Source organism: Saccopteryx bilineata, chromosome 1, assembly GCF_036850765.1.
Source record: "Saccopteryx bilineata isolate mSacBil1 chromosome 1, mSacBil1_pri_phased_curated, whole genome shotgun sequence".
In the NCBI taxonomy this organism is placed as follows: Eukaryota; Metazoa; Chordata; class Mammalia; order Chiroptera; family Emballonuridae; genus Saccopteryx; species Saccopteryx bilineata.
This window is the reverse complement of record NC_089490.1, coordinates 24059059-24078067: the sequence shown is the minus strand read 5'-3', so window position 1 is coordinate 24078067 and position 19009 is coordinate 24059059. Positions and strand designations below refer to the sequence as shown.

Below are 19009 nucleotides of genomic sequence, written 5' to 3'. Positions count from 1 at the left end.
CAAATAAAAGGAAAACTCTCCCAGTTTCATACCTATTCAGTGCAGTTCGATGTGGGCTCACACACAGATTTTTTAGGGCTCCTTAGGTAGCTATCCCGTATAGCCTCGACAGACTCGTCACTGACTGATGGCCTACCAGAACGGGGTTTCTCCACCAAACTGCCAGTTTCCTTCAACTGCTTATCCCACCAAGTAATGTTATTCCTATGTGATGGCGCTTCGTTATAAACGCACCGATATTCACGTTGCACTTTGGTCATGGATTCGAATTTAGTGAGCCACAGAACACACTGAACTTTCCTCTGTACTGTCCACATCTCGACTGGCACGGCCGGGGGCTGCTCCGCTGTATACGCAGTGTTACGTCATCATCTGCGCATGCGCACATGCTGCCACATCATCCTACAGAAACTGGGAGGGTTTTCCTTTTATTTGGTGCAGATTTCACATTTCTATCGTCTTTTGTTGCTTTCCTATGACCGGTCAAGAGTGCACCATGACTTTACGGACACACTGTATATTTCTAGTCCAAACATAGTGACTGACACATAGGCCCTCTTAAAATCCAGTAAAGGGAAACAACTGAATGAATGAATGAGTCAGCCAGTCATTAAGTGATTGAGAGGATGAGCAAAGATAGCACGTGTGATAGGATGATGAAAAACTCTCAACAATTAGTGTATGTTGTTCCATTGCAGTAGTTTCTAAACACTACACCCTGGGACTGGCCCTGTCAAAACTGTTAGGAAGCTGAAAAGCAGATGGCCAGACCTGCCTCCTGGAGGTTCGGAAACAGTAGGCCTGAGGTGGGGCTCAGGGATCAGTACATTCAAAGGTCCCCCAAGAGCACTTTGCAGCGTGGGTGTGGTCAGGACGGGAGCTCTCGCCTGCTGTTTCATCTGGCCTTCGTTGTGTCCTGCTCCATTCGGAGGACCAAAGATGATGGTCATGAATGCCACAGGGAAACATGGGGAGAGCAGAGCACCCCCGTCCTGCTTGGAGGACTTGGGAAGGCCTGCCAGCAACTGGCTGTCTTTAATTCTTCCTGGGGTTATTGTCAGGGGAGATGTGATCACTAGCAAGGGGCTGTGGGCAACCTAACCTTCTTTGGGTCAGTGAAATTGTCCCTAAAAAGTCACTGTTCATCTCCTTATGTATTGCACTTTGCCTTCCTTTGTTCTCGTTTTCATCCCCAGTAATTTTCCAAATGGGATAAAGACACTCCCCTATTCCATTATAGACCGTAAGCATCAGGGATGACTTTTCTAAAGCTCTCTGCTCATGACCCTATAAATACTTTCTGTGGATGATGTTAACTATGATGAAGAACCAAGTGGTGACAACAGGAATGAAGGGTGGTGGTGGAAGCCAGGCTGCACACAGCCTGACTTTAGTTCAACTTCTCTGTGCTTGAGACATCAGTAGCTATTTCCTTGGGTTCATCATACACAGTACTGTGCAGCTCTGTAGCGTGTTGCTCCAAACACATATCAGAGCAAAAACAATGAGACAGAGTCTCATCTCTTTGGAGGGCAATTTCTAACTATTTGTTGAGTCATCTTCTCAATCCAAGAAGTTCCCAAACACCTTAGCATCATGGAAGTATTGTTCTATTTACTAACTTGGAATGTTATAGTTTTTGACTGAATAGGAACTGATTCTACACAAAGTTGGTATGTTGTGGTTAAAGCAGAGACTGAGACATTCTGGGTTCAAGCTTTGCCTCCAGCACCTGCTAGTTATCTGATTAGGACAAATTAATTAAACTGTCCTTGCCTGAATATCCTCAATAGAATGGGGATAATTAAATCCCCTCACAGATTGTTTTAGTCACGATTGAATAAGATAATGTGCCAGAAACTATGCAAAATGCTTGGGGCATAAGAAGCCTTCGGATGTCAACAGTTTTATTATTCAAATAGTAAACAGACTTTACTGGAGCAATTCATGCCATTTTAAAATAAAAAGACATATTCCAGCACTATGTATTCATATGAAAAGTTATCTACAATGTAATATCAAATTAAAAATGTATATGGAATATATAGTATGAAATTTTATAAATACATTTTTAAACTGTACATTTATATATGTGTATGTATGTGTGTGTGCATATTACATGTAAGTGCAGTATTCAAGAATAGAAATACATACAGAAATAATCTAACTGAAGAGACAATTCAATTTTTTATTTACATTATTCTGCCATGTTTGGATTTTTGAAGTCATCATGTATTAACAAGCATTACCATGATTTGAAATAATATATAATCATATATAAAATTAAAAGTAATACTTAAACAAGATAAAACATAACAACCAAAATTATAATTTAGAGTCATACTATGCAATCTTTTTCTGATCGTATATATAATATCTAAAATAAGGACAGTCATTCTACAAGTAGCCCAAGGAGCTTACAGTTCCAGTGACAGTTTTCCCAGCCTCCTCTCTAGATTTTTGTAACCCGTGTGATAAGAGCGGACCTTGCTACAGCCCTATCTCCTCTGAAGGCTTTCCTCTGGACTCCTGTTGCCCTGAGAATTTGCACCATATCATTTTGAATGGACTAGTCTTATCTCAGAAAACCTGGTATCAGCTCTTACAGAGCAGGGATTGTGTCACATTCTCAAGTATGTCCACCGTTGTTGACTTAGCAGAGGGTATGCAGTCTCGGCTAATTAATACCTGGTGACTGAATGGCGGCAGACCAGCTCTCAGTCAGAATAAGCCAGGCTGGGCTGCGATAATGCGGTAACAGTGTAACATGGAGATTTCAGTGGCTTCACTCGACAGAGATTTATTTCCTGCTCCTGAAAGACCCTGTGAATTAGCAGGGGCTCTTCCCTGTTCAGTGACAGGAAGCCAGGCTTCCTCCCTCTTGAGAACCACATGTGGCTTCTAAGTTTGCTGTATCAGGGACAAGAAGGGATGAAGAAGACTCGTACATGTCCTAGACCAGTGGTCCCCAACCGTTTTTGGGCCACGGACTGGATTAATGTCAGAAAATATTTTCACGGACCGGCCTTTAAGGTGGGATGGATAAATGTATCACGTGACTGAGACAAGCGTCAAGAGTGAGTCTTAGACGGATGTAACAGAGGGAATCTGGTCATTTAAAAAAAAATAAAACATTGTTCAGACTTAAATATAAATAAAACGGAAATAACGTAAGTTATTTATTCTTTCTCTGTGGACCAGCACCAAATGGCCCGTGGACCGGTACCAGTCCGCAGCCTGGGGGTTTGGGACCACTGTCCTAGACCACTTCCATTCAAACTCCCGTCTGTCAGAAATCAGCCCCAAGACTGTGTCCAGCCGCAGGAAAGCCAGGAAGTGTCAGGGAGCACGTTGATACTCAGGAGCACTAATCATGTGTGCCACCACTCTCTGTTTCTGTCTTCCTGCAGAATAACTATGCCAACTAGTTAGTACCCCATTGGTGTCAACAGTGGGGTGGGACCAACACTCACACGCATCCTTCAACTTGGCTCAGTTTGTGCTAGTAACCAGGTGTGTTAGAAACTACTAGGGTTCAGAATGTGTTCACTCACCATGCAGTGTATCAGTGCCTACCCTGCGCCGAGTGCTCTTCTAGGTCCTGCTAACACAGCAGGGGGAGAACCAGTCAGAATTCCCTACAGTCACAGATCTGACTTTCCAATAGAGACAGATAACCAGTTCACAATAATGTATAGAGTAGCATAGCACTTGGTGATAAACATTATAAAGACAAATAAAGAAAGCCTGGGGCTGGGGGGAGGGCAGGAACTAGTGCTGTGGAGAAGGAGGTTGGATTGTAATTGTAAATTGATCAAGAAAGTCTCACGGAGAAAGAAACGTGGAAGCGGCCCTGGCTGGTTGGCTCAGCGGTAGAGCATCGGCCTGGCTTGCGGGGGACCCGGGTTCGATTCCCGCCAGGGCACATAGGAGAAGCGCCCATTTGCTTCTCCACCCCCCCCCCCTTCCTCTCTGTCTCTCTCTTCCCCTCCCGCAGCCAAGGCTCCATTGGAGCAAAGATGGCCCGGGCGCTGGGGATGGCTCCTTGGCCTCTGCCCCAGGCGCTAGAGTGGCTCTGGTCGCAATATGGTGACGCCCAGGATGGGCAGAGCATCGCCCCCTGGTGGGCAGAGCGTCCCCCCTGGTGGGCGTGCCGGGTGGATCCCGGTCGGGTGCATGCGGGAGTCTGTCTGACTGTCTCTCCCCGTTTCCAGCTTCAGAAAAATACAAAAAAAAAAAAAAAGAAACGTGGAAGCAAAAACCTAGGGGCAAGGGAGCCAGTCACTGGAGGATCAGGCCACAGGGCCTTCCCGGAAGAAGGGACATGTGACGACCCTGTGGTGGGCAGGGAGTGCCTGATGTATTTGCTGCAGAGCAGTGGTTGCAGTGGGAATGCGAGCGGGGCTGGGGTCCAGTGAGTACAGACTGTGGGACCTGCTCGGTGACTTTAGGTCTGTGGCTTCTGCTCCGTGTGGTAAACTCGTCTGGGGGTTTTGAGCAGAGGAGTGACGTGTTCATAGGGATGAGGGTAAAAGCAGAGAGAGCTGTCAGAGGTTATTGCTAAAGGTCAAGTGTGATACGGCGATGGCTTGGATCGTTTCTATCACCCCAACACGTTGAGGGAATCTTTTAAAGGGGAGAGGTGCTGCACGATACGGGATAGTTTTTGCTAATAAGATGTTAACATGAACCCAGTCGTAACACCCTTTGTAAGTACCATGAACCTGGACCTATCGGTTGGACCACAGACATTTACTCATGGATTCCACAAACATTTATTCAACACCAATGGCATGACAGGCCTTCTATCAGGCACTGGGGACAGTAAGGAAGACCTGACCTCTGCCTTTGGGAAGGTTTCAGTGTGGTAGGAATAGAGAGATAACCAAAAATATAACATTGTCAACACCAAAAACAACCATGACTGTAGCAATATAACCATTCTATAGTTATGATGGAAATATTCACCAAAACTTATTGAATGTTTACTATGTGCTAGGCATGCCTGTGGATAGTATTATGATTATGATAGATGATTATAATCATTGCATGTTGATGCTCTTCTTTATAATTGAACAAGACTGCTACAAAGTTAGTGAAAGGGTGGCTAAAAACCTAACACAACAGTCTACAAGCATTATTCATGCTCTACAAACAGATCACCAAGGATTTTGTCATGCTAGAAGCTATCCCAGCCCAGAAAATGCATATGCCATGTTTCCAAATGTCCTTATAGAAGCTAAAATCATGTTACTAGTATCTAATAACACTGATATGTCAACCTATTTAAATCCTATTTATTGCATGTTTTTATTTTCTTTTTACCAACCTGCCCTGAAGTAGGTTAAGCTGAACCCACTGATCAGCTCCCAAGATGCTGTCGCCCAAATGGCACGCGCTCTTCTGCCTCTGCAGCTGCCTCGCCCTGGCCCGACCTTTGAACTGTCAAGACCTCAGTCCTGTTGCCCATATTAAACCTTCAGGTAAGAGTTACCTTCATTCCAGGCTTGAGCAACTGACTTGTTGCCAGACTCAAAGAGACGTCGGAGACATTGGCCTTTGAGCAAGTTTCATGAGGCAGATGCTGATGGAGGCCTTCTGTTCTCCTGGGGCAGGGGAGAGGGCCTCACTTTCTCCTCGTTCCAAGCTCCCATCTGCTTCAAATATGATGACTGCAGGACAGAACTGGACAGACTGGAGGCTCGGCTTGCAGCCTCCATGGAGAAGTTCATTCCCTCACCACCCTCTCCCTCCTCCCACTCCCCCAGAAGGAGCCTCGAAACCTGCTGATGGCATTGTGCTCAACAGGTGTAGTCCTGGTCCCAGTGATGCATGAAGATGGCAGTTTCGGGTGTGGAGATCCAGAGGGCAACAATCTTTCCCACCCAATGATAGGGAGGTGTAGGTGCTAAGGAGCCCAGAAGAGAAGGGACTGCATGTTCGATGGAATGGTGGAGGGAAGGAGAGGAGAGGAAGGCACAGACAAACCCAGGAGGGGCGGACAGAGGGGGACAGCCATCTCCAGGCAGATACATCTACCATTCCTAAGAAGGACCTTCGTTGCAAAGAGAACGCCTCTGGAGCTCTGTGAGTTCCTGTTAATCCCAGGGGGTTGTGATGCGTGAAGTTCATTAGCTAGTGTCCTCAGGTGAGCCGTGTAGGTAGGTGGCTTTTGAATGGTGTCATAATGTCCGTACCCACAGACCTGTGCACCTGGATAGATACGGTGCCTCTGGATCTAGTCTTTCAGGCTTGATGGGTGACTCATTGCTGGAGCGTGTACAAAAGACCTTTCATAACCCAGCACCTTGTAGATCAATTTTTCCCTACTTCATAGTTGGGGAAATGAATGCGTCAGTAGGAGTAGGACTCCATCTTATATCTACATTTGCATAGGAAATGGCACAATATCTCACAGGTCCATCTATTCGACAGCACACCAGGGAGCAGAAGCATCAGTGATACACTGGTGACTAAGTTTAAGAGTTTGTCGTCAAGTTCAAGGAGTTTACAGCCTAATTAGCTTTCCCATTACCTTTCCCATTACCATGGATTGAAAACAAGTAACATCTTGCATGATGACCAGATTATCGCCTCGGAGACATTAACATCGTGTACCTTTTATTGGTACAGGGTGGCAAATTCAAAACATGCGTTCTATCCCCTCATGTTTGAAAACCATCGGAAAGCTGTCGTTGGACCAGCAGAACCTGGAAACAGTGCTTATTCATTTCTGTGTTCCAGCTTTGAACCCAATGCTCCACACATTCTCAATGCTCCAAAAATGAATGCACATATATTTTTCAATTTATTAGAAATGGCTTATTAAATAAAAGATGATTATTTATATTCTTCTTGCTAAACAAATACATAGGAGATACAGTTATGTAGGCAAAAGGTTTAGAAGTATGGGCTAGAGATATCCTATTTGCTAACAGAGGACATAAAGCCACATAAGAGAATGCAGTGTTCCTAGCATGTATATTGTCCATCTCCAAACCCAGGAATGAAAATCAGGAGTACTTGACAAGTGAATTTCACCAGATATGAAAAATAGAATGAATAACATACCAAGAGTTTCAATGCTTTTATACAGTAAAGTTAAAAAAATAAGAAGTCACATAAATTCTGAACTGCCAAAATGATGTCATCTACAGAGTGTCCATTCAACCTGAAAATCCCCTTCCCTGCCTATTTCTTCATGATGAGTCCGCATAGATGGTTAGGAAACAAGAAATCCAGGATTGTGACCAGATTAGGCTGCTGGCATTGGCTAGCCGCAGGGCCCTTAGACCTGTAGCCAAATCTGGGGCCAGTTCGAAGTTTCCTAAAACCTTCCCGGAGACCCAGTGTCCTGGGATAAGCGAGCCTGTAGCTGCCCCTTGACCTGTGGCTCCTGAATGCTGCGTGAGGACGTCTGGGGACAGAACAGGTTACAGAGAGCCAGGGCACTCCTAGAAGATTGGAAACGATTCCCGGGTACAGGTAGAACTGAGATCTCACAGGGAATCTTGTGTAACCTGAAAACCTCCCATGGCTCTAGACTGAACTCCCAATTCCAGAGGTGGTGCTCCGAGCCAGCTGTGGTTCTCTGGGGCTCCTCACCATCTCTGTGAGCCGGAGTCCTTCCCTCAGCCCAGGCAGAGTCACACCATGGCTGCCTGTGGGCAGGGGCCCAGAACAGCACAGGCTGGTGCGACTTCTCCTGCTGTCCTCTGGACCTGATGGCTCCCTATTACATCACACAGTCTTAGTGGACTGTCTCAAATGGAAGAGAAAGATCCCTTTGTCATTCTAAATCGACCCTAAAATGTTAGCCTGACAGGTAAAGTTATGTGTGTTCTTAAGACATCTCTAAGGACATGCCTTGGGGTTTGAACCTGCCCAAGGGGACAATGGTATGCTTTCCCTGAGATCCACTAAGACTCCGGCAGGGGGTTGAGTTTGGGCGCCCAGTTAATCACCACTAGGGAAGGCAGAGATGGTATCAGTTGTCTCCTGTTATGTGTTGTGTTCTGTGCTAGGTACTGGACGTAAGAATCAGCATCCTCACAACTGTCCTGTAGGCTAGTCACAGGCTTTTACCCCTCACTTTACAAGTGAGGATGAGAGAGGGGAGGAAATCAATTAGTCCAGAGCACCACAGCTAACAAGAGGGACAGTTGGGGCCCTGGCTGGTTGGCTCAGTGGTAGAGTGTCGGCTGGCGTGCAGGAGTCCCAGGTTTGATTCCCGGCCAGCACACACAGGAGAAGCACCCATCTGCTTCTCCACCCCTCCCCCTCTCCTTCCTCTCTGTCTCTCTTTTCCCCTCTGGCAGCCAAGGCTCCACTGGAGCAAAGTTTGCCCAGGCGCTGAGGATGGCTCTGTGGCCTCTGCCTCAGGTGCTAGAATGGCTCTGATTGCGGCAGAGCGACGCCCCAAGATGGGCAGAGCATCGCCCCTTGGTGGGCATGCCGGGTGGATCCCGGTCGGGTGCATGTGGGAGTCTGTCTGACTGCCTCCCCATTTCCAGCTTCGAAAAAATACAAAAAAAAAAAAAAAAAAAAGAGGGACAGTTGGAATCCAAAATAGGATCACTGACTCCTAGACCCAGGCTCCATTCCTCTCAGCCCTACCTTCCCTGGGGCGGTGGCCTGGGACCTTAGCCCAGTGCTCCTTTAAACTTTAATAGGCACAGCTTTTCTGGCTCAGTAGAGCTGGGATGAGGCCCGAGGCCCTGCATTTCCAAGCTCCCAGGTGATGCCAGCGATGCTGGTCCAGGGACCAATTCTGAGTAGTAAGGCCTTGTGTGCCGAAAGGCTCATCTCTGCCAGGTGCTTCCCACATTAGTCACCAAGGTGCAGCGTATAAATGGGCTTCTTCTTAGGACTCAAAGTGTTTCTGGGTGATTCCCTATAATAGCAATGCAGGTGCCATTCCTGACATCGTTCTAGGTGTCTTTGTGGCAGAGGCCGAGTGTGAGGGAAAGCCTGAGGTGTCTGTCTAGCCGAGTAATCAACTCACAGTCCAGCAGAAGGAAAGGAGTGGGCAAGCTGGATCCAGAAAGGTAAAAGCCTGGATATACTGATATTCGGACTCACCATCTTAAAAATAATGAGGGTACTTGACTTGAAGGAATCGCTGAGCTAAAGCCAGACTGCCATCTTGAAATTAAATGTGGTCGTGATTGGGATTTAGAAAGAAGGAGAACAGATGAGATGAAACTGCAGGTGTTTAAGGGTCTTGAAATGAGAGATAAAGTTTCAGTAGTGGGTGCAGACAAGAATGCATGCCATGATGACCCTGGCCGGTTGGCTCAGCGGTAGAGCATCGGCCTGGCGTGCGGGGGACCCGGGTTCGATTCCCGGCCAGGGCACATGGGAGAAGCGCCCATTTGCTTCTCCACACCCCCTCCTTCCTCTCTGTCTCTCTCTTCCCCTCTCGCAGCCAAGGCTCCATTGGAGCAGAGATGGCCCGGGCGCTGGGGATGGCTCCTTGGCCTCTGCCCCAGGCGCTAGAGTGACTCTGGTTGCGGCAGAGCGACGCCCCGGAGGGGCAGAGCATCGCCCCCTGGTGGGCAGAGCATCGCCCCTGGTGGGCGTGCCGGGTGGATCCCGGTCAGGTGCATGCGGGAGTCTGTCTGACTGTTTCTCCCCCTTTCCAGCTTCAGAAAAATACAAAAAAAAAAAAAAAAAAAAAAAAGAATGCATGCCATGAGGCATCCAATGGAAGTGACTGAGCAGCGGCAATTGAAAGCTCACTTCACCTCATTTCCACAGATATTTACTGAGCGCTGACCATGCAGATCTGAGGACACACAAACCGCTCTTAAGAGCTGGCGTACCATGGGAGACTGAGTGTGCGAACTCCCACTTTAATATAATATGACAGGAAGAATGATAAAAATATACCCAGGAAATTTGATTTAATACTGAGGATAAAATGGTTAAGTCCTGGGAATCGGGGAAGACTTCTGAGATCTGACATCTGATCCAGATGGTAAAGGCTGATAGGATTTTCCTATGGGGATTGCAAACCCAGGAACTAACGTTTATTTACCTGGGGGCAGAGGCAGCAGACTGCCCAGTGTGTAGTTCAGGAGCCCTGGGGCACAGGGAAAGGAGGGAGAGAAAGAAAGCAGAAGGGTGGAGCTCCAGGAGGGTCCTTCTCCCAGTGCCAGGAACTGGGGGATTCACCTGTGTGCCTACGAGCATGTTTTAACCCCAGAACGCTGGAAGGATAGGCCACAGCTGTGCCCCAAGGGGCAATGGGAATAACTCCGGAAGGTATATGTAGATTTAAATACCATATACAAACTGCCTTCCAGAAAGATTCCAGTACATTTCCCTCCAGGACAAACCACGTGGTAATAGGAAGCCATTGAAGGATTCTACAAAGAATTGCCTGGTGAGCTTTGTGTTACAAATCGCTCCAAGAGCCCGGTGAACTATGCACTTAAAAAGGCCAGGTTCCAAGGTGAATAGAATAGTGAGGAGAGAAGGCAACTGGCTGGTCAAGGACTGTGAAGGGAGAAGTGAGGCAGGTGAGCAAGAGGCTCCAGGTATATTGGGAGCTGGTGAGAAAGAGGTAGGAGAGTAAGATGGTCCCCAGGTTTCTGGTTGGAGGATGAGGAGGGGGAGTTGGGAGATGGTCATGTAGTTTCTCTTTGGACCGCCGGCTTTGATGTTCTCATGGGAAGGACATCAGGTGGAGATACGCAGCGGGAAGGTGTAAGCACGAATCAGAAATGTGAGATAAAGTTCATGTTTAGGCGAAGCAGATTTGGAAAGTGGTTTTCAATGCGCCCTGGATTGGCGCCGGAGGTAAGAGCATGCTGAACATGTTAGGAGGGGAGAGCCCTCCGTGTCCCGGGGGAGGCTGTGAGGAGGGGAGAGCCCTCGGTGTCCCGGGGGAGGCTGTGAGGAGGGGAGAGCCCTCCGTGTCCCGGGGGAGGCTGTGAGGAGGGGAGAGCCCTCCGTGTCCCGGGGGAGGGCTGTGAGGAGGGGAGAGCCCTCCGTGTCCCGGGGGAGGCTGTGAGGAGGGGAGAGCCCTCGGTGTCCCGGGGGAGGCTGTGTCTGCATCCTTTCCCTGCTCAGCCCTTACCTCCCGCAGGCCCGCAGTCATTGCTGTGTGTATTACTAGGAAGTAAAGACACGAAGGAGGCCGGACATTGTGAAGCAGGAACATACTGGAATTTCTTTACATAACAGAGTCTGAGGAGTAAGGAATGACAGGTGAGATGACGTTTACCTGTTTTTCAGAACGGATCAATAAATTACAAGCCATATTATCTGCTGTAGTCTTTGGCCAAACTAAAATCCCCCGAGGAAGTGGACCTTATTCTGTCGGCTGTACGGACTTGATGTCTCAATATACTAACAAGGTGAGGCTAGAATACCACTTATCTTTATTTCCAGTGGTGGGATTTAAATAATTTAACAACTGATTCTCTGCCCTAATGACTGTTTTAAGTGTAAAGAAACGATATTATGAAAGGTAGTTTATTATTTCATGCATTCAGTACTTAAATAAGAACAATAAAAGAGGTACACAAAACTAGATTATGTTGTACGAAACAGTTTTAAAATATTAATGAAAAAATATTACATAATAACTGACAAAACACAATAAAACTGTTATTTAAGATGTATCCATATTGCTTCTTGATTAGCGTCCTCACTTGCAATTTTTTTCACCTATGGATGGAATGAGCATCACTACGGGCACTTAGAATACACTGTTGCACAGATGAATGTTAAAAAAGAGTAAGGAATGTAAATTTGTGATTTCCACATTGGGCGGTTGCCCAGGGGCCCACCTAGAGAGAACCCTGATGACAATGCCATTTTAACCAGTCGCCTAACTCAACAAAAAATTAGGTCTCGGTTCTACTGAATCAGTGCAAAACACCTGAATCTCACCACTGCTTTTATTGTAATATTCACTGTTGTGATGAATCCTTAGAGGTTTTAAAACTTGACCTTGCCCTCCCCCAAAAATGAGTCATTTTGCCATTTGTATTATTTCATAGGAAGCCTTTTGCTATTGAGTCATTCCCTAGCTTATTGCTGTCATCTGATTAACTTATCGATAACTGCACAATGTTCTTCCCTTCCTTAAATGGCTGAAACCAGGCTCACTTTTCAATCAGAAAGCTTAGTGTTACTCCACTTCTCTTCTGACTGTGTTCAACCATGACAGAAGCGTAGAGAGCTCTCTGGACCTTTCATGAACAGCAGAGGCGTTTGGGTGCCTCTAAAGTAGCTGTTGGAATATGTCTGAGAGGCGGCTGGACTGAAAGCATGTGCCTTTCTTTCCCACAGAGCACCTTCCTGCGTTTGTACTACCCAGCCAAGGACGCTGACCACCCTGACACTATTTGGATCCCAAACAAAGAGTATTTTTTTGGTCTTAGTAAATTTCTTGGAACACACTGGCTTATGGGCAAAATTCTGAACTTACTCTTTGGTAAGATTTCCACTGATCCTTCTTTGTACGTTCTAGAGTATAAGAAACTTTTGAAGACAGCAAAGTAGATTTTTACCAGTCTAAACTTCTAGTAATAAGACAAAGTGAGTATCTTTTAAAAGGCCAAAGACCTGGTAACTAGCAGCAAATCAAGGGCTCTCGATTTGCCTGGTTCCGAATGTGATAAGATGGGCGGAGGGAACAGAAGTATCAGACCTCACCCTGGCTCGTACCTCTCTCAGGGGCTGGCATTTAATTTTTCTTCTTACATATGGTGGGGAGTGATGATGTGGTGAGAACAGCAGCAGCATTGATGGGATGCTGTCCTCTGTGCTCTGTGCTAAATGGCTTCTAATGTCAGGCGAACGAGACAGGAAGCACAAGCCACGGTGATTCTCCAAATCCAGAATGTCCTTACCATACTTGAGGAGACTGTTCTCATTCCCATTACTCACCCCCAAGGGACCAGCCTCTCCCCCTAAGACAGTCCAATGTGCATTCTCACGTAATTTGTCTACATTTCACAAATAGAGACTTTTCCTTCCTCATCTGTTTGACCAGACACTGCCTCGGGCTGGTGATAACCATATCTTCAGATTTCACCCTCAACACTACCTATAGTTTTTGGCATATATTTTAAACATCTTGGAGTTTGGTTTGTTTGTTTTTTAACTACAAATCTTTACGGTTCTTAAATAACTTATAAGCCACTTCCATAGCAATCATCACATTCAGTCTTCATGATCACATCACCATTTTATAGATGAGAAAATGAAACACTGATAATTGATGAAAATGAAGACAGTGACATTTAAGAAGTGAAATGAGACAAGACAGCATCTTCCATTTCTGTGCCCCTTACTAAGTCACTGCATTAAGTGCTTTATGTATGATACCTACTTAAATAGAATTCTCACAAAAATCCTATGAGGTAGATAGCATTTCCTTCCTGTTATGGAAAATGAATCTGCAGCTTAGAGCATTCTCTTAACTGACCCAAGGTCAATAGCTAGAGAGTGGCACAGGGTGTCCCAAGCCACATCTGACTATGAAGTCAATGGTCCCTCCACCTTTCTCTTGATTGTGACCTAGTTAAAATAAGAGGAGTCTCCTATTGGAAGATTCTGGCTTTCCATGGAATGTTCCTGAGGTTTAGTTTGTTTTCAGAACTATTCTCTGAAGTTTTGCCAAAACCTGGGGTTGGTAGTAAGGAACAGCCTTCCTGACTCCACCTGTAAGAAGGAAAATGTCTCACCGAAAGCTCAGAGCTGGCAGAGACAAGTGAGAAGTAATGATCCTGTGGTCTTAGGACAGAACACGTGGTTCAGGTCCTTGGTTGGAGAGTGTCTCATAGGAGAAGTTTTAATGAATTTATAATACTATTAATGCATAAATTCTATGGGTCAGGACTTTATACTAAGGAGATGTAGGTGAAATTAACCAGCAATATTCAAGCTGAAAACACTAATTATCATCTTCCGTCATTGTCCAGGTTCTTTGACAATTCCGGCTAGCTGGAATTCCCCTGTGAGGACTGATGAAAAATACCCACTAATCATCTTTTCTCATGGTCTTGGAGCATTCCGGTAAAGTTTGAGAGGTTGAACAACTTTAGCCTTGAGGGATAACCTAGAAAGCCATTTCTGAGGAGAAATGCCTGTGAAGGAGAGAGGAGAAGGGTCAGGAAGAGGTGGGGAGATGATGCAGGTGGACACTGGGGAAGAAGATGAGGAACGAAGAACACTGGGTATGAAGAGGCGCTGCCTGCAGCCCAGTTCTCAGCAAGATTGGGCCAGGCTGATGGGGGGTGCTTGACCCTCAGGGGTTCCTCACAGGAGCCCTGTATCGCACAGGAAGGGCCTGCATAGACCCACACTGTGCCAGTCAGGGGGAGCGGCCCCCGGGAAGCTTAGCTTTCACTTGCTGGTGGATCTGAGGAGTGGGAGCTGCGTGAGGTTCTTCAGTCAAGTACAGTCCATACAGCAAGGCATCTGGGGGACATATTGTCATGATCGCCACCCCCTTTCCACTGTCTTCTCACATCTTCCCATCTTTCCCTCAGTCTACCTCAGAGGTTTATGCAGCTTACAGAAAATATTGTATAAAAGATGGCATTTAGCTAGAAAAGGGTAGGGTAGCAACTATAACAAAAAACTATTTTCGGTTCTTTAATTGTAGTCTAGCGAGTGATTTGATTCCCACTAGACCAGTGTTTGGCAAATTAGAATTCCAAGAGCCAAATCCAGCCTGCTGTCCATTCCTATAAATAAAGTTATATGGGAACATGGTCCTGTTCATTTGTTTCTCACATTGTGGCTACTTTTGTGTTATAACAAGAGTTGAGTAGTTGTGACCAATATGTATGGCCGACAGAACTAGACACATATAGTGTCGGACCTTTTACAGGAAAGGTTTGCTGATCCTTGTACTAGATTACTGTCCCTTACTGAGTGGATCCTGGATCCTGCATCTTCAGGAGTAGAAAAGATAGGTCCTACCTACCTCTTTATTCTTATGGAGACTTTATACCAAATACATGATATAAGAAGATTGTGCAGGATGAAGACCTGGAAGAGGGTTACAAATGCAGTGGCTTTGCCTGTGGTTTTTAAACATTGCACCCTGTCTGATCATTTAAACAACAGCTGACATGTATAGTACTGACCCTGGTTTATACATGATTAAAAGCACTGAAAATGTATTACCTTACTAATCCTTACAATAATCCTACTAGGTAGCATACTGTTATAGCATCACCCTTCTACAGAGGAAAAGAAAGCAAGGCAGAGGCAAGATAGGTGGCTTACCCAAGGTAGACAGTAGAACAAGGGGGAACCAGGGTTTTAACACAGTGGTCAGACTGCAGGTCCTGTTCTCTTAAGCACCACTCTGCTCTGCCTTCCTACATATGTTATCATATTAAAACCTTATAACTCTCCCACAGCAAAGCCTTTATTAGTTCCACTTTACAGGTGAGGACAAAAATTCAGCAATGTAATTACCTAAAGTCATGTAAGTGGTAAGTGGTAGAGCCATGATTGAAACTCAGAACTCTCAAAGGCAATATTCATAGTCATTGCCCAGCGTTCCTTAGCCTTGGCCCCAGGGGTGCTTTGCACTGGGTGACTCTTGTGGAGTGTAGGTAGCCCTGTGCATGTAGCACATTTAGCAGCGTCCCTACCCATCAGATGTCGGAGCACCCTCTCCTAACTCCTGATGATGCAAATGGTGACAGACATTGTCAATACATCTCCTGAGGGGCAAAAGTGCCTCCTCTGAGAACCCAGCTCTTTGTTTTACCCCAGGGCACGAGTGCAGGTGTGTAACGGCCTCAGTGTGAGCCAGTATATTAGTGAACCCTACCTTGTAATCATTGACTGGTATAGTCTAATGCTATTCTCTTTGTTTGAAGGACTATTTATTCTGCTATTGGCATGGAGTTTGCATCTCATGGGTTTATAGTTGCTACCGTAGAACACAGGTATGTCGCCCATAGAGTTGGGCTCTAACTTCCTGAAATGTTTATGAAAAATGTTGGATTGTCGACTATGATTACGACATGACAAAGAAGACTGAGTTAGGTTGTCAAAAGTTTTGGAGGGCAGAAAGGAGATCAAAGGTGATGGAGGGAGACTTGACTTGGGGAGGTGGACACACAATACAATAGACATATGATGTAATGTAGAATTGTACCCCTAAAACCTTTATAATTTTACTAACCAGTGTCACCCCTTTAATTAATAAAAATTTTAAAAGCAGCTCCACTTCTAGAGGGTTTATTGTGTGCCATATTCACACACCATTACGTGATCTTCATAACACGCCCAGGAGAAGGTTACCATAATCACTGTCTTAAGGAGGAGAAGGAGGCCGACAAAGCCACACAGCTTGGGGGTGACATCACTGCATTTGATTCCAGGAGTGAGTTTTCAACGTGGCCTCAAAATTGTGACGATAGAATGGGCTGAGTTTATCACAAAGCGGTCTTTTTCTTAGAAGTCTCACTTCGATAAAAAGAGAAAACAAAAACACAAAAACACAGTGTGGAGGAAGAAAGAGAAGTCAGAAGCTCAGAGAGCAGCGGAGTCCAGGCTGGGGATGAGGAGCTGGGGGGGGGGGGGGATTGTGAGTAACTGGATCCGTGTGTGTTGTAGAGATGGGTCCGCCTCTGCGACTTACTACTTCAACGACCAGGCTGCCGCAGAACTAGGGTACAAATCTTGGCTCTACCTGAAAACCGTGAAACAACGGGGGGAGGAGGAGAAGTCGCTACGAAATGCACAGGTACCTCGGACCTGAGAGGTGGGTGGTGACTGACCATGGTGGCATTTGCTAATTTAATTTTACCCATGTCAAGCTATGCTCCTTGAGCTCCAAATTCCCATTCCCGAAGGATCTGCCAGAAGATTCTGAGTAATAAAGTCCCCTTAATGAAATGCGTGGGTTCATAGCGAAAACAAAGACAAGGAAAAATTCTGGGTGATAACAGTGAAGGTTCAAAACTCTTTTGCATTAGAACTTATTTTAGCCTGATGCAGTGTATAGAGCGTCAGACTGGGATGTGGAGGACCCAGGTTCGAGACCCCGAGTTTGCCAGCTTGAGCGCAGGCTTTTCTGGTTTGAGCAAAGCTCACCAGCTTGGACCCAAGGTCGCTGGCTTGAGCAAGGGGTTACTCGGTGGGCTGTAGCCCCACGTTCAAGGCACATGTGAGAAAGCAATCAATGAACAACTAAGGCGTCACAACAAAAAACTAATGATTGATGATTCTCATCTCTCTCTGTTCCTGTCTGGTTCTCTCTCTCTGCCTCTATAAAAAATAAATAAATGAAATAAATAAAAAAAAGGAAAAAAAAGAACTTCTTATTTAAAAAATAGCAAGATAAATTTCTAGTCCCATAAGAAAGACTGCTTTTCAGTGGGTATGAAATAGTATTAAGAGTCTAGGCCTTAGAATCGTACTTTCTACATGTGAATTCTGGCTCTATCACTTTGTAGGGGGGTGACTTTGGACAAGTTACTTGCTGTCTTTGTTTAATTTCCATGTTGTCTCTGTAAAAAATAAAATAAAATAACGACAGTACCATCCCACAGGCCTGTTGGGGACATTAAATGAAATAAGACACAGTGGCTTCCACCTGTGACAGCTTTCTAGTAGGTTCTTTACACAAGTCAGCAATTTTCAACAGCATGCCATGTGCCACCAGAATTTTTTTTTTTTCCAGAGACAGAGAGAGAGAGTCAGAGAGAGGGATAGATAGGGACAGACAGACAGGAACAGAGAGAGATGAGAAGCATCAATCATTAGTTTTTTTTGTTGCAACACCTTAGTTGTTCATTGATTGCTTTCTCACATGTGCCTTGACCATGGGCCTTCAGCAGACCGAGTAACCCCTTGCTTGAGCCATCGACCTTGGCTCCACGCTGGTGAGCTTTTTGCTCAAACCAGATGAGCCCACATTCAAGCTGGCAACCTTAGGGTCTCAAACCTGGGTCCTTCGCATCCCAGTCCGACATTCTATCCACTGCGCCACCGCCTGGTCAGACCACAATAATTTTAATACATGAAGTACCTAAACATTTAGTCAAGAGCATGGTCCTCTTTTTACTTAGATTGTCAAATTAAAAAAAAAAATGACAACAGCCAACAAAAGAGCCATCCAATATGAATGAATCAAAATTAAACCTAATTTTTTATCTGTCAGATCAGCAGAAAATATATCTTTTGGTGAGCAGCAGAATTTGAGTAATTAGTTTATGTGCGATGAGATGAGAAAGGTTGAAAATTGGCAACAAGTTATTGCATTTAATCTCACCCACATTTCACTGAGGTAGGCAGTGCACAATAATAAAAGCTCAGAGAGGTTAAGTAAATCATCTGAGGTCACATGGTGGGTGACAGTAGAGCTGGGATTGGAACCCTGCAAAGCTGGTGCCTCGTCGTTAGGCAAGGTTGTCTTCTAATGACTCGCTGCTTAGACATTTCCCGTTTAAAGGCACATGCAGGCTCTACACAGACTTTCACATGAGTATTACAACTTTCACTTTCTCATTTCCCCTTCTAATAAAAACGCTAGGTGCGGCAAAGAGCAAAGGAGTGTTCCCAAGCTCTGGATGTGATCCTCTCTGGAAAGCCAGTGAAGAACGTACTGGATTTAGAGTTTGATGTGCAGCCTGTGAAGGTGAGCTATCAAAGCCTTTCCCTTGTCCCGTAGCTCTTTACTGTTCTTCACTGTCTGCTTTCCTGCCGCAATACAAGGCACGACCTGGTCAAGGGCAGCAAAAGAAATTACAGGTCAGGTATTACGGCAAGGAGGGATGCATGTGGTTGAATTCTGTGTGCTTCAAAGTTGCCAACAGTCAGTCTACAGAAACAGCAGCTTCACGGGGTTCAACCTCATACCTCCAGGAGAGGTATTGTAATTACTTGGGTGGCTTCTGCCTGTTTTTGAGCTTGATCCTGGAGAGTTGGTTTGAACGTTTTAGATACAAAATTTGGAGAGGAAGAATATCGGACCAAGTAAAGAGCATAAAGAAAGACTCCGAAGTGGGCTGGAAGGTGG

General features: G+C 45.7%; 1 protein-coding gene across 7 annotated transcripts in view; it reads left to right on the top strand.

Moving 5' to 3' along the window:
• Positions 1–19009, top strand: part of LOC136318919 (platelet-activating factor acetylhydrolase-like) — a 102529-nt gene that overhangs the window by 15806 nt on the left and 67714 nt on the right. For 4 of the 7 annotated variants that reach the window (XR_010728140.1, XM_066252058.1, XM_066252023.1 and 1 more), the window contains exons 2-8: positions 5341–5483; positions 11242–11363; positions 12304–12448; positions 13941–14034; positions 15861–15929; positions 16603–16732; positions 18524–18628. Coding sequence is in view for 6 of the 7 variants with exons in the window: in XM_066252058.1 (XP_066108155.1) it covers positions 5375–5483; positions 11242–11363; positions 12304–12448; positions 13941–14034; positions 15861–15929; positions 16603–16732; positions 18524–18628 (774 nt within the window). In the remaining variant the exon portion in view is untranslated. The remainder of the gene's footprint in view (positions 1–5340; positions 5484–11241; positions 11364–12303; positions 12449–13940; positions 14035–15860; positions 15930–16602; positions 16733–18523; positions 18629–19009) is intronic. The other 3 variants (XM_066252039.1, XM_066252064.1, XM_066252072.1) reach the window with 1 other exon arrangement.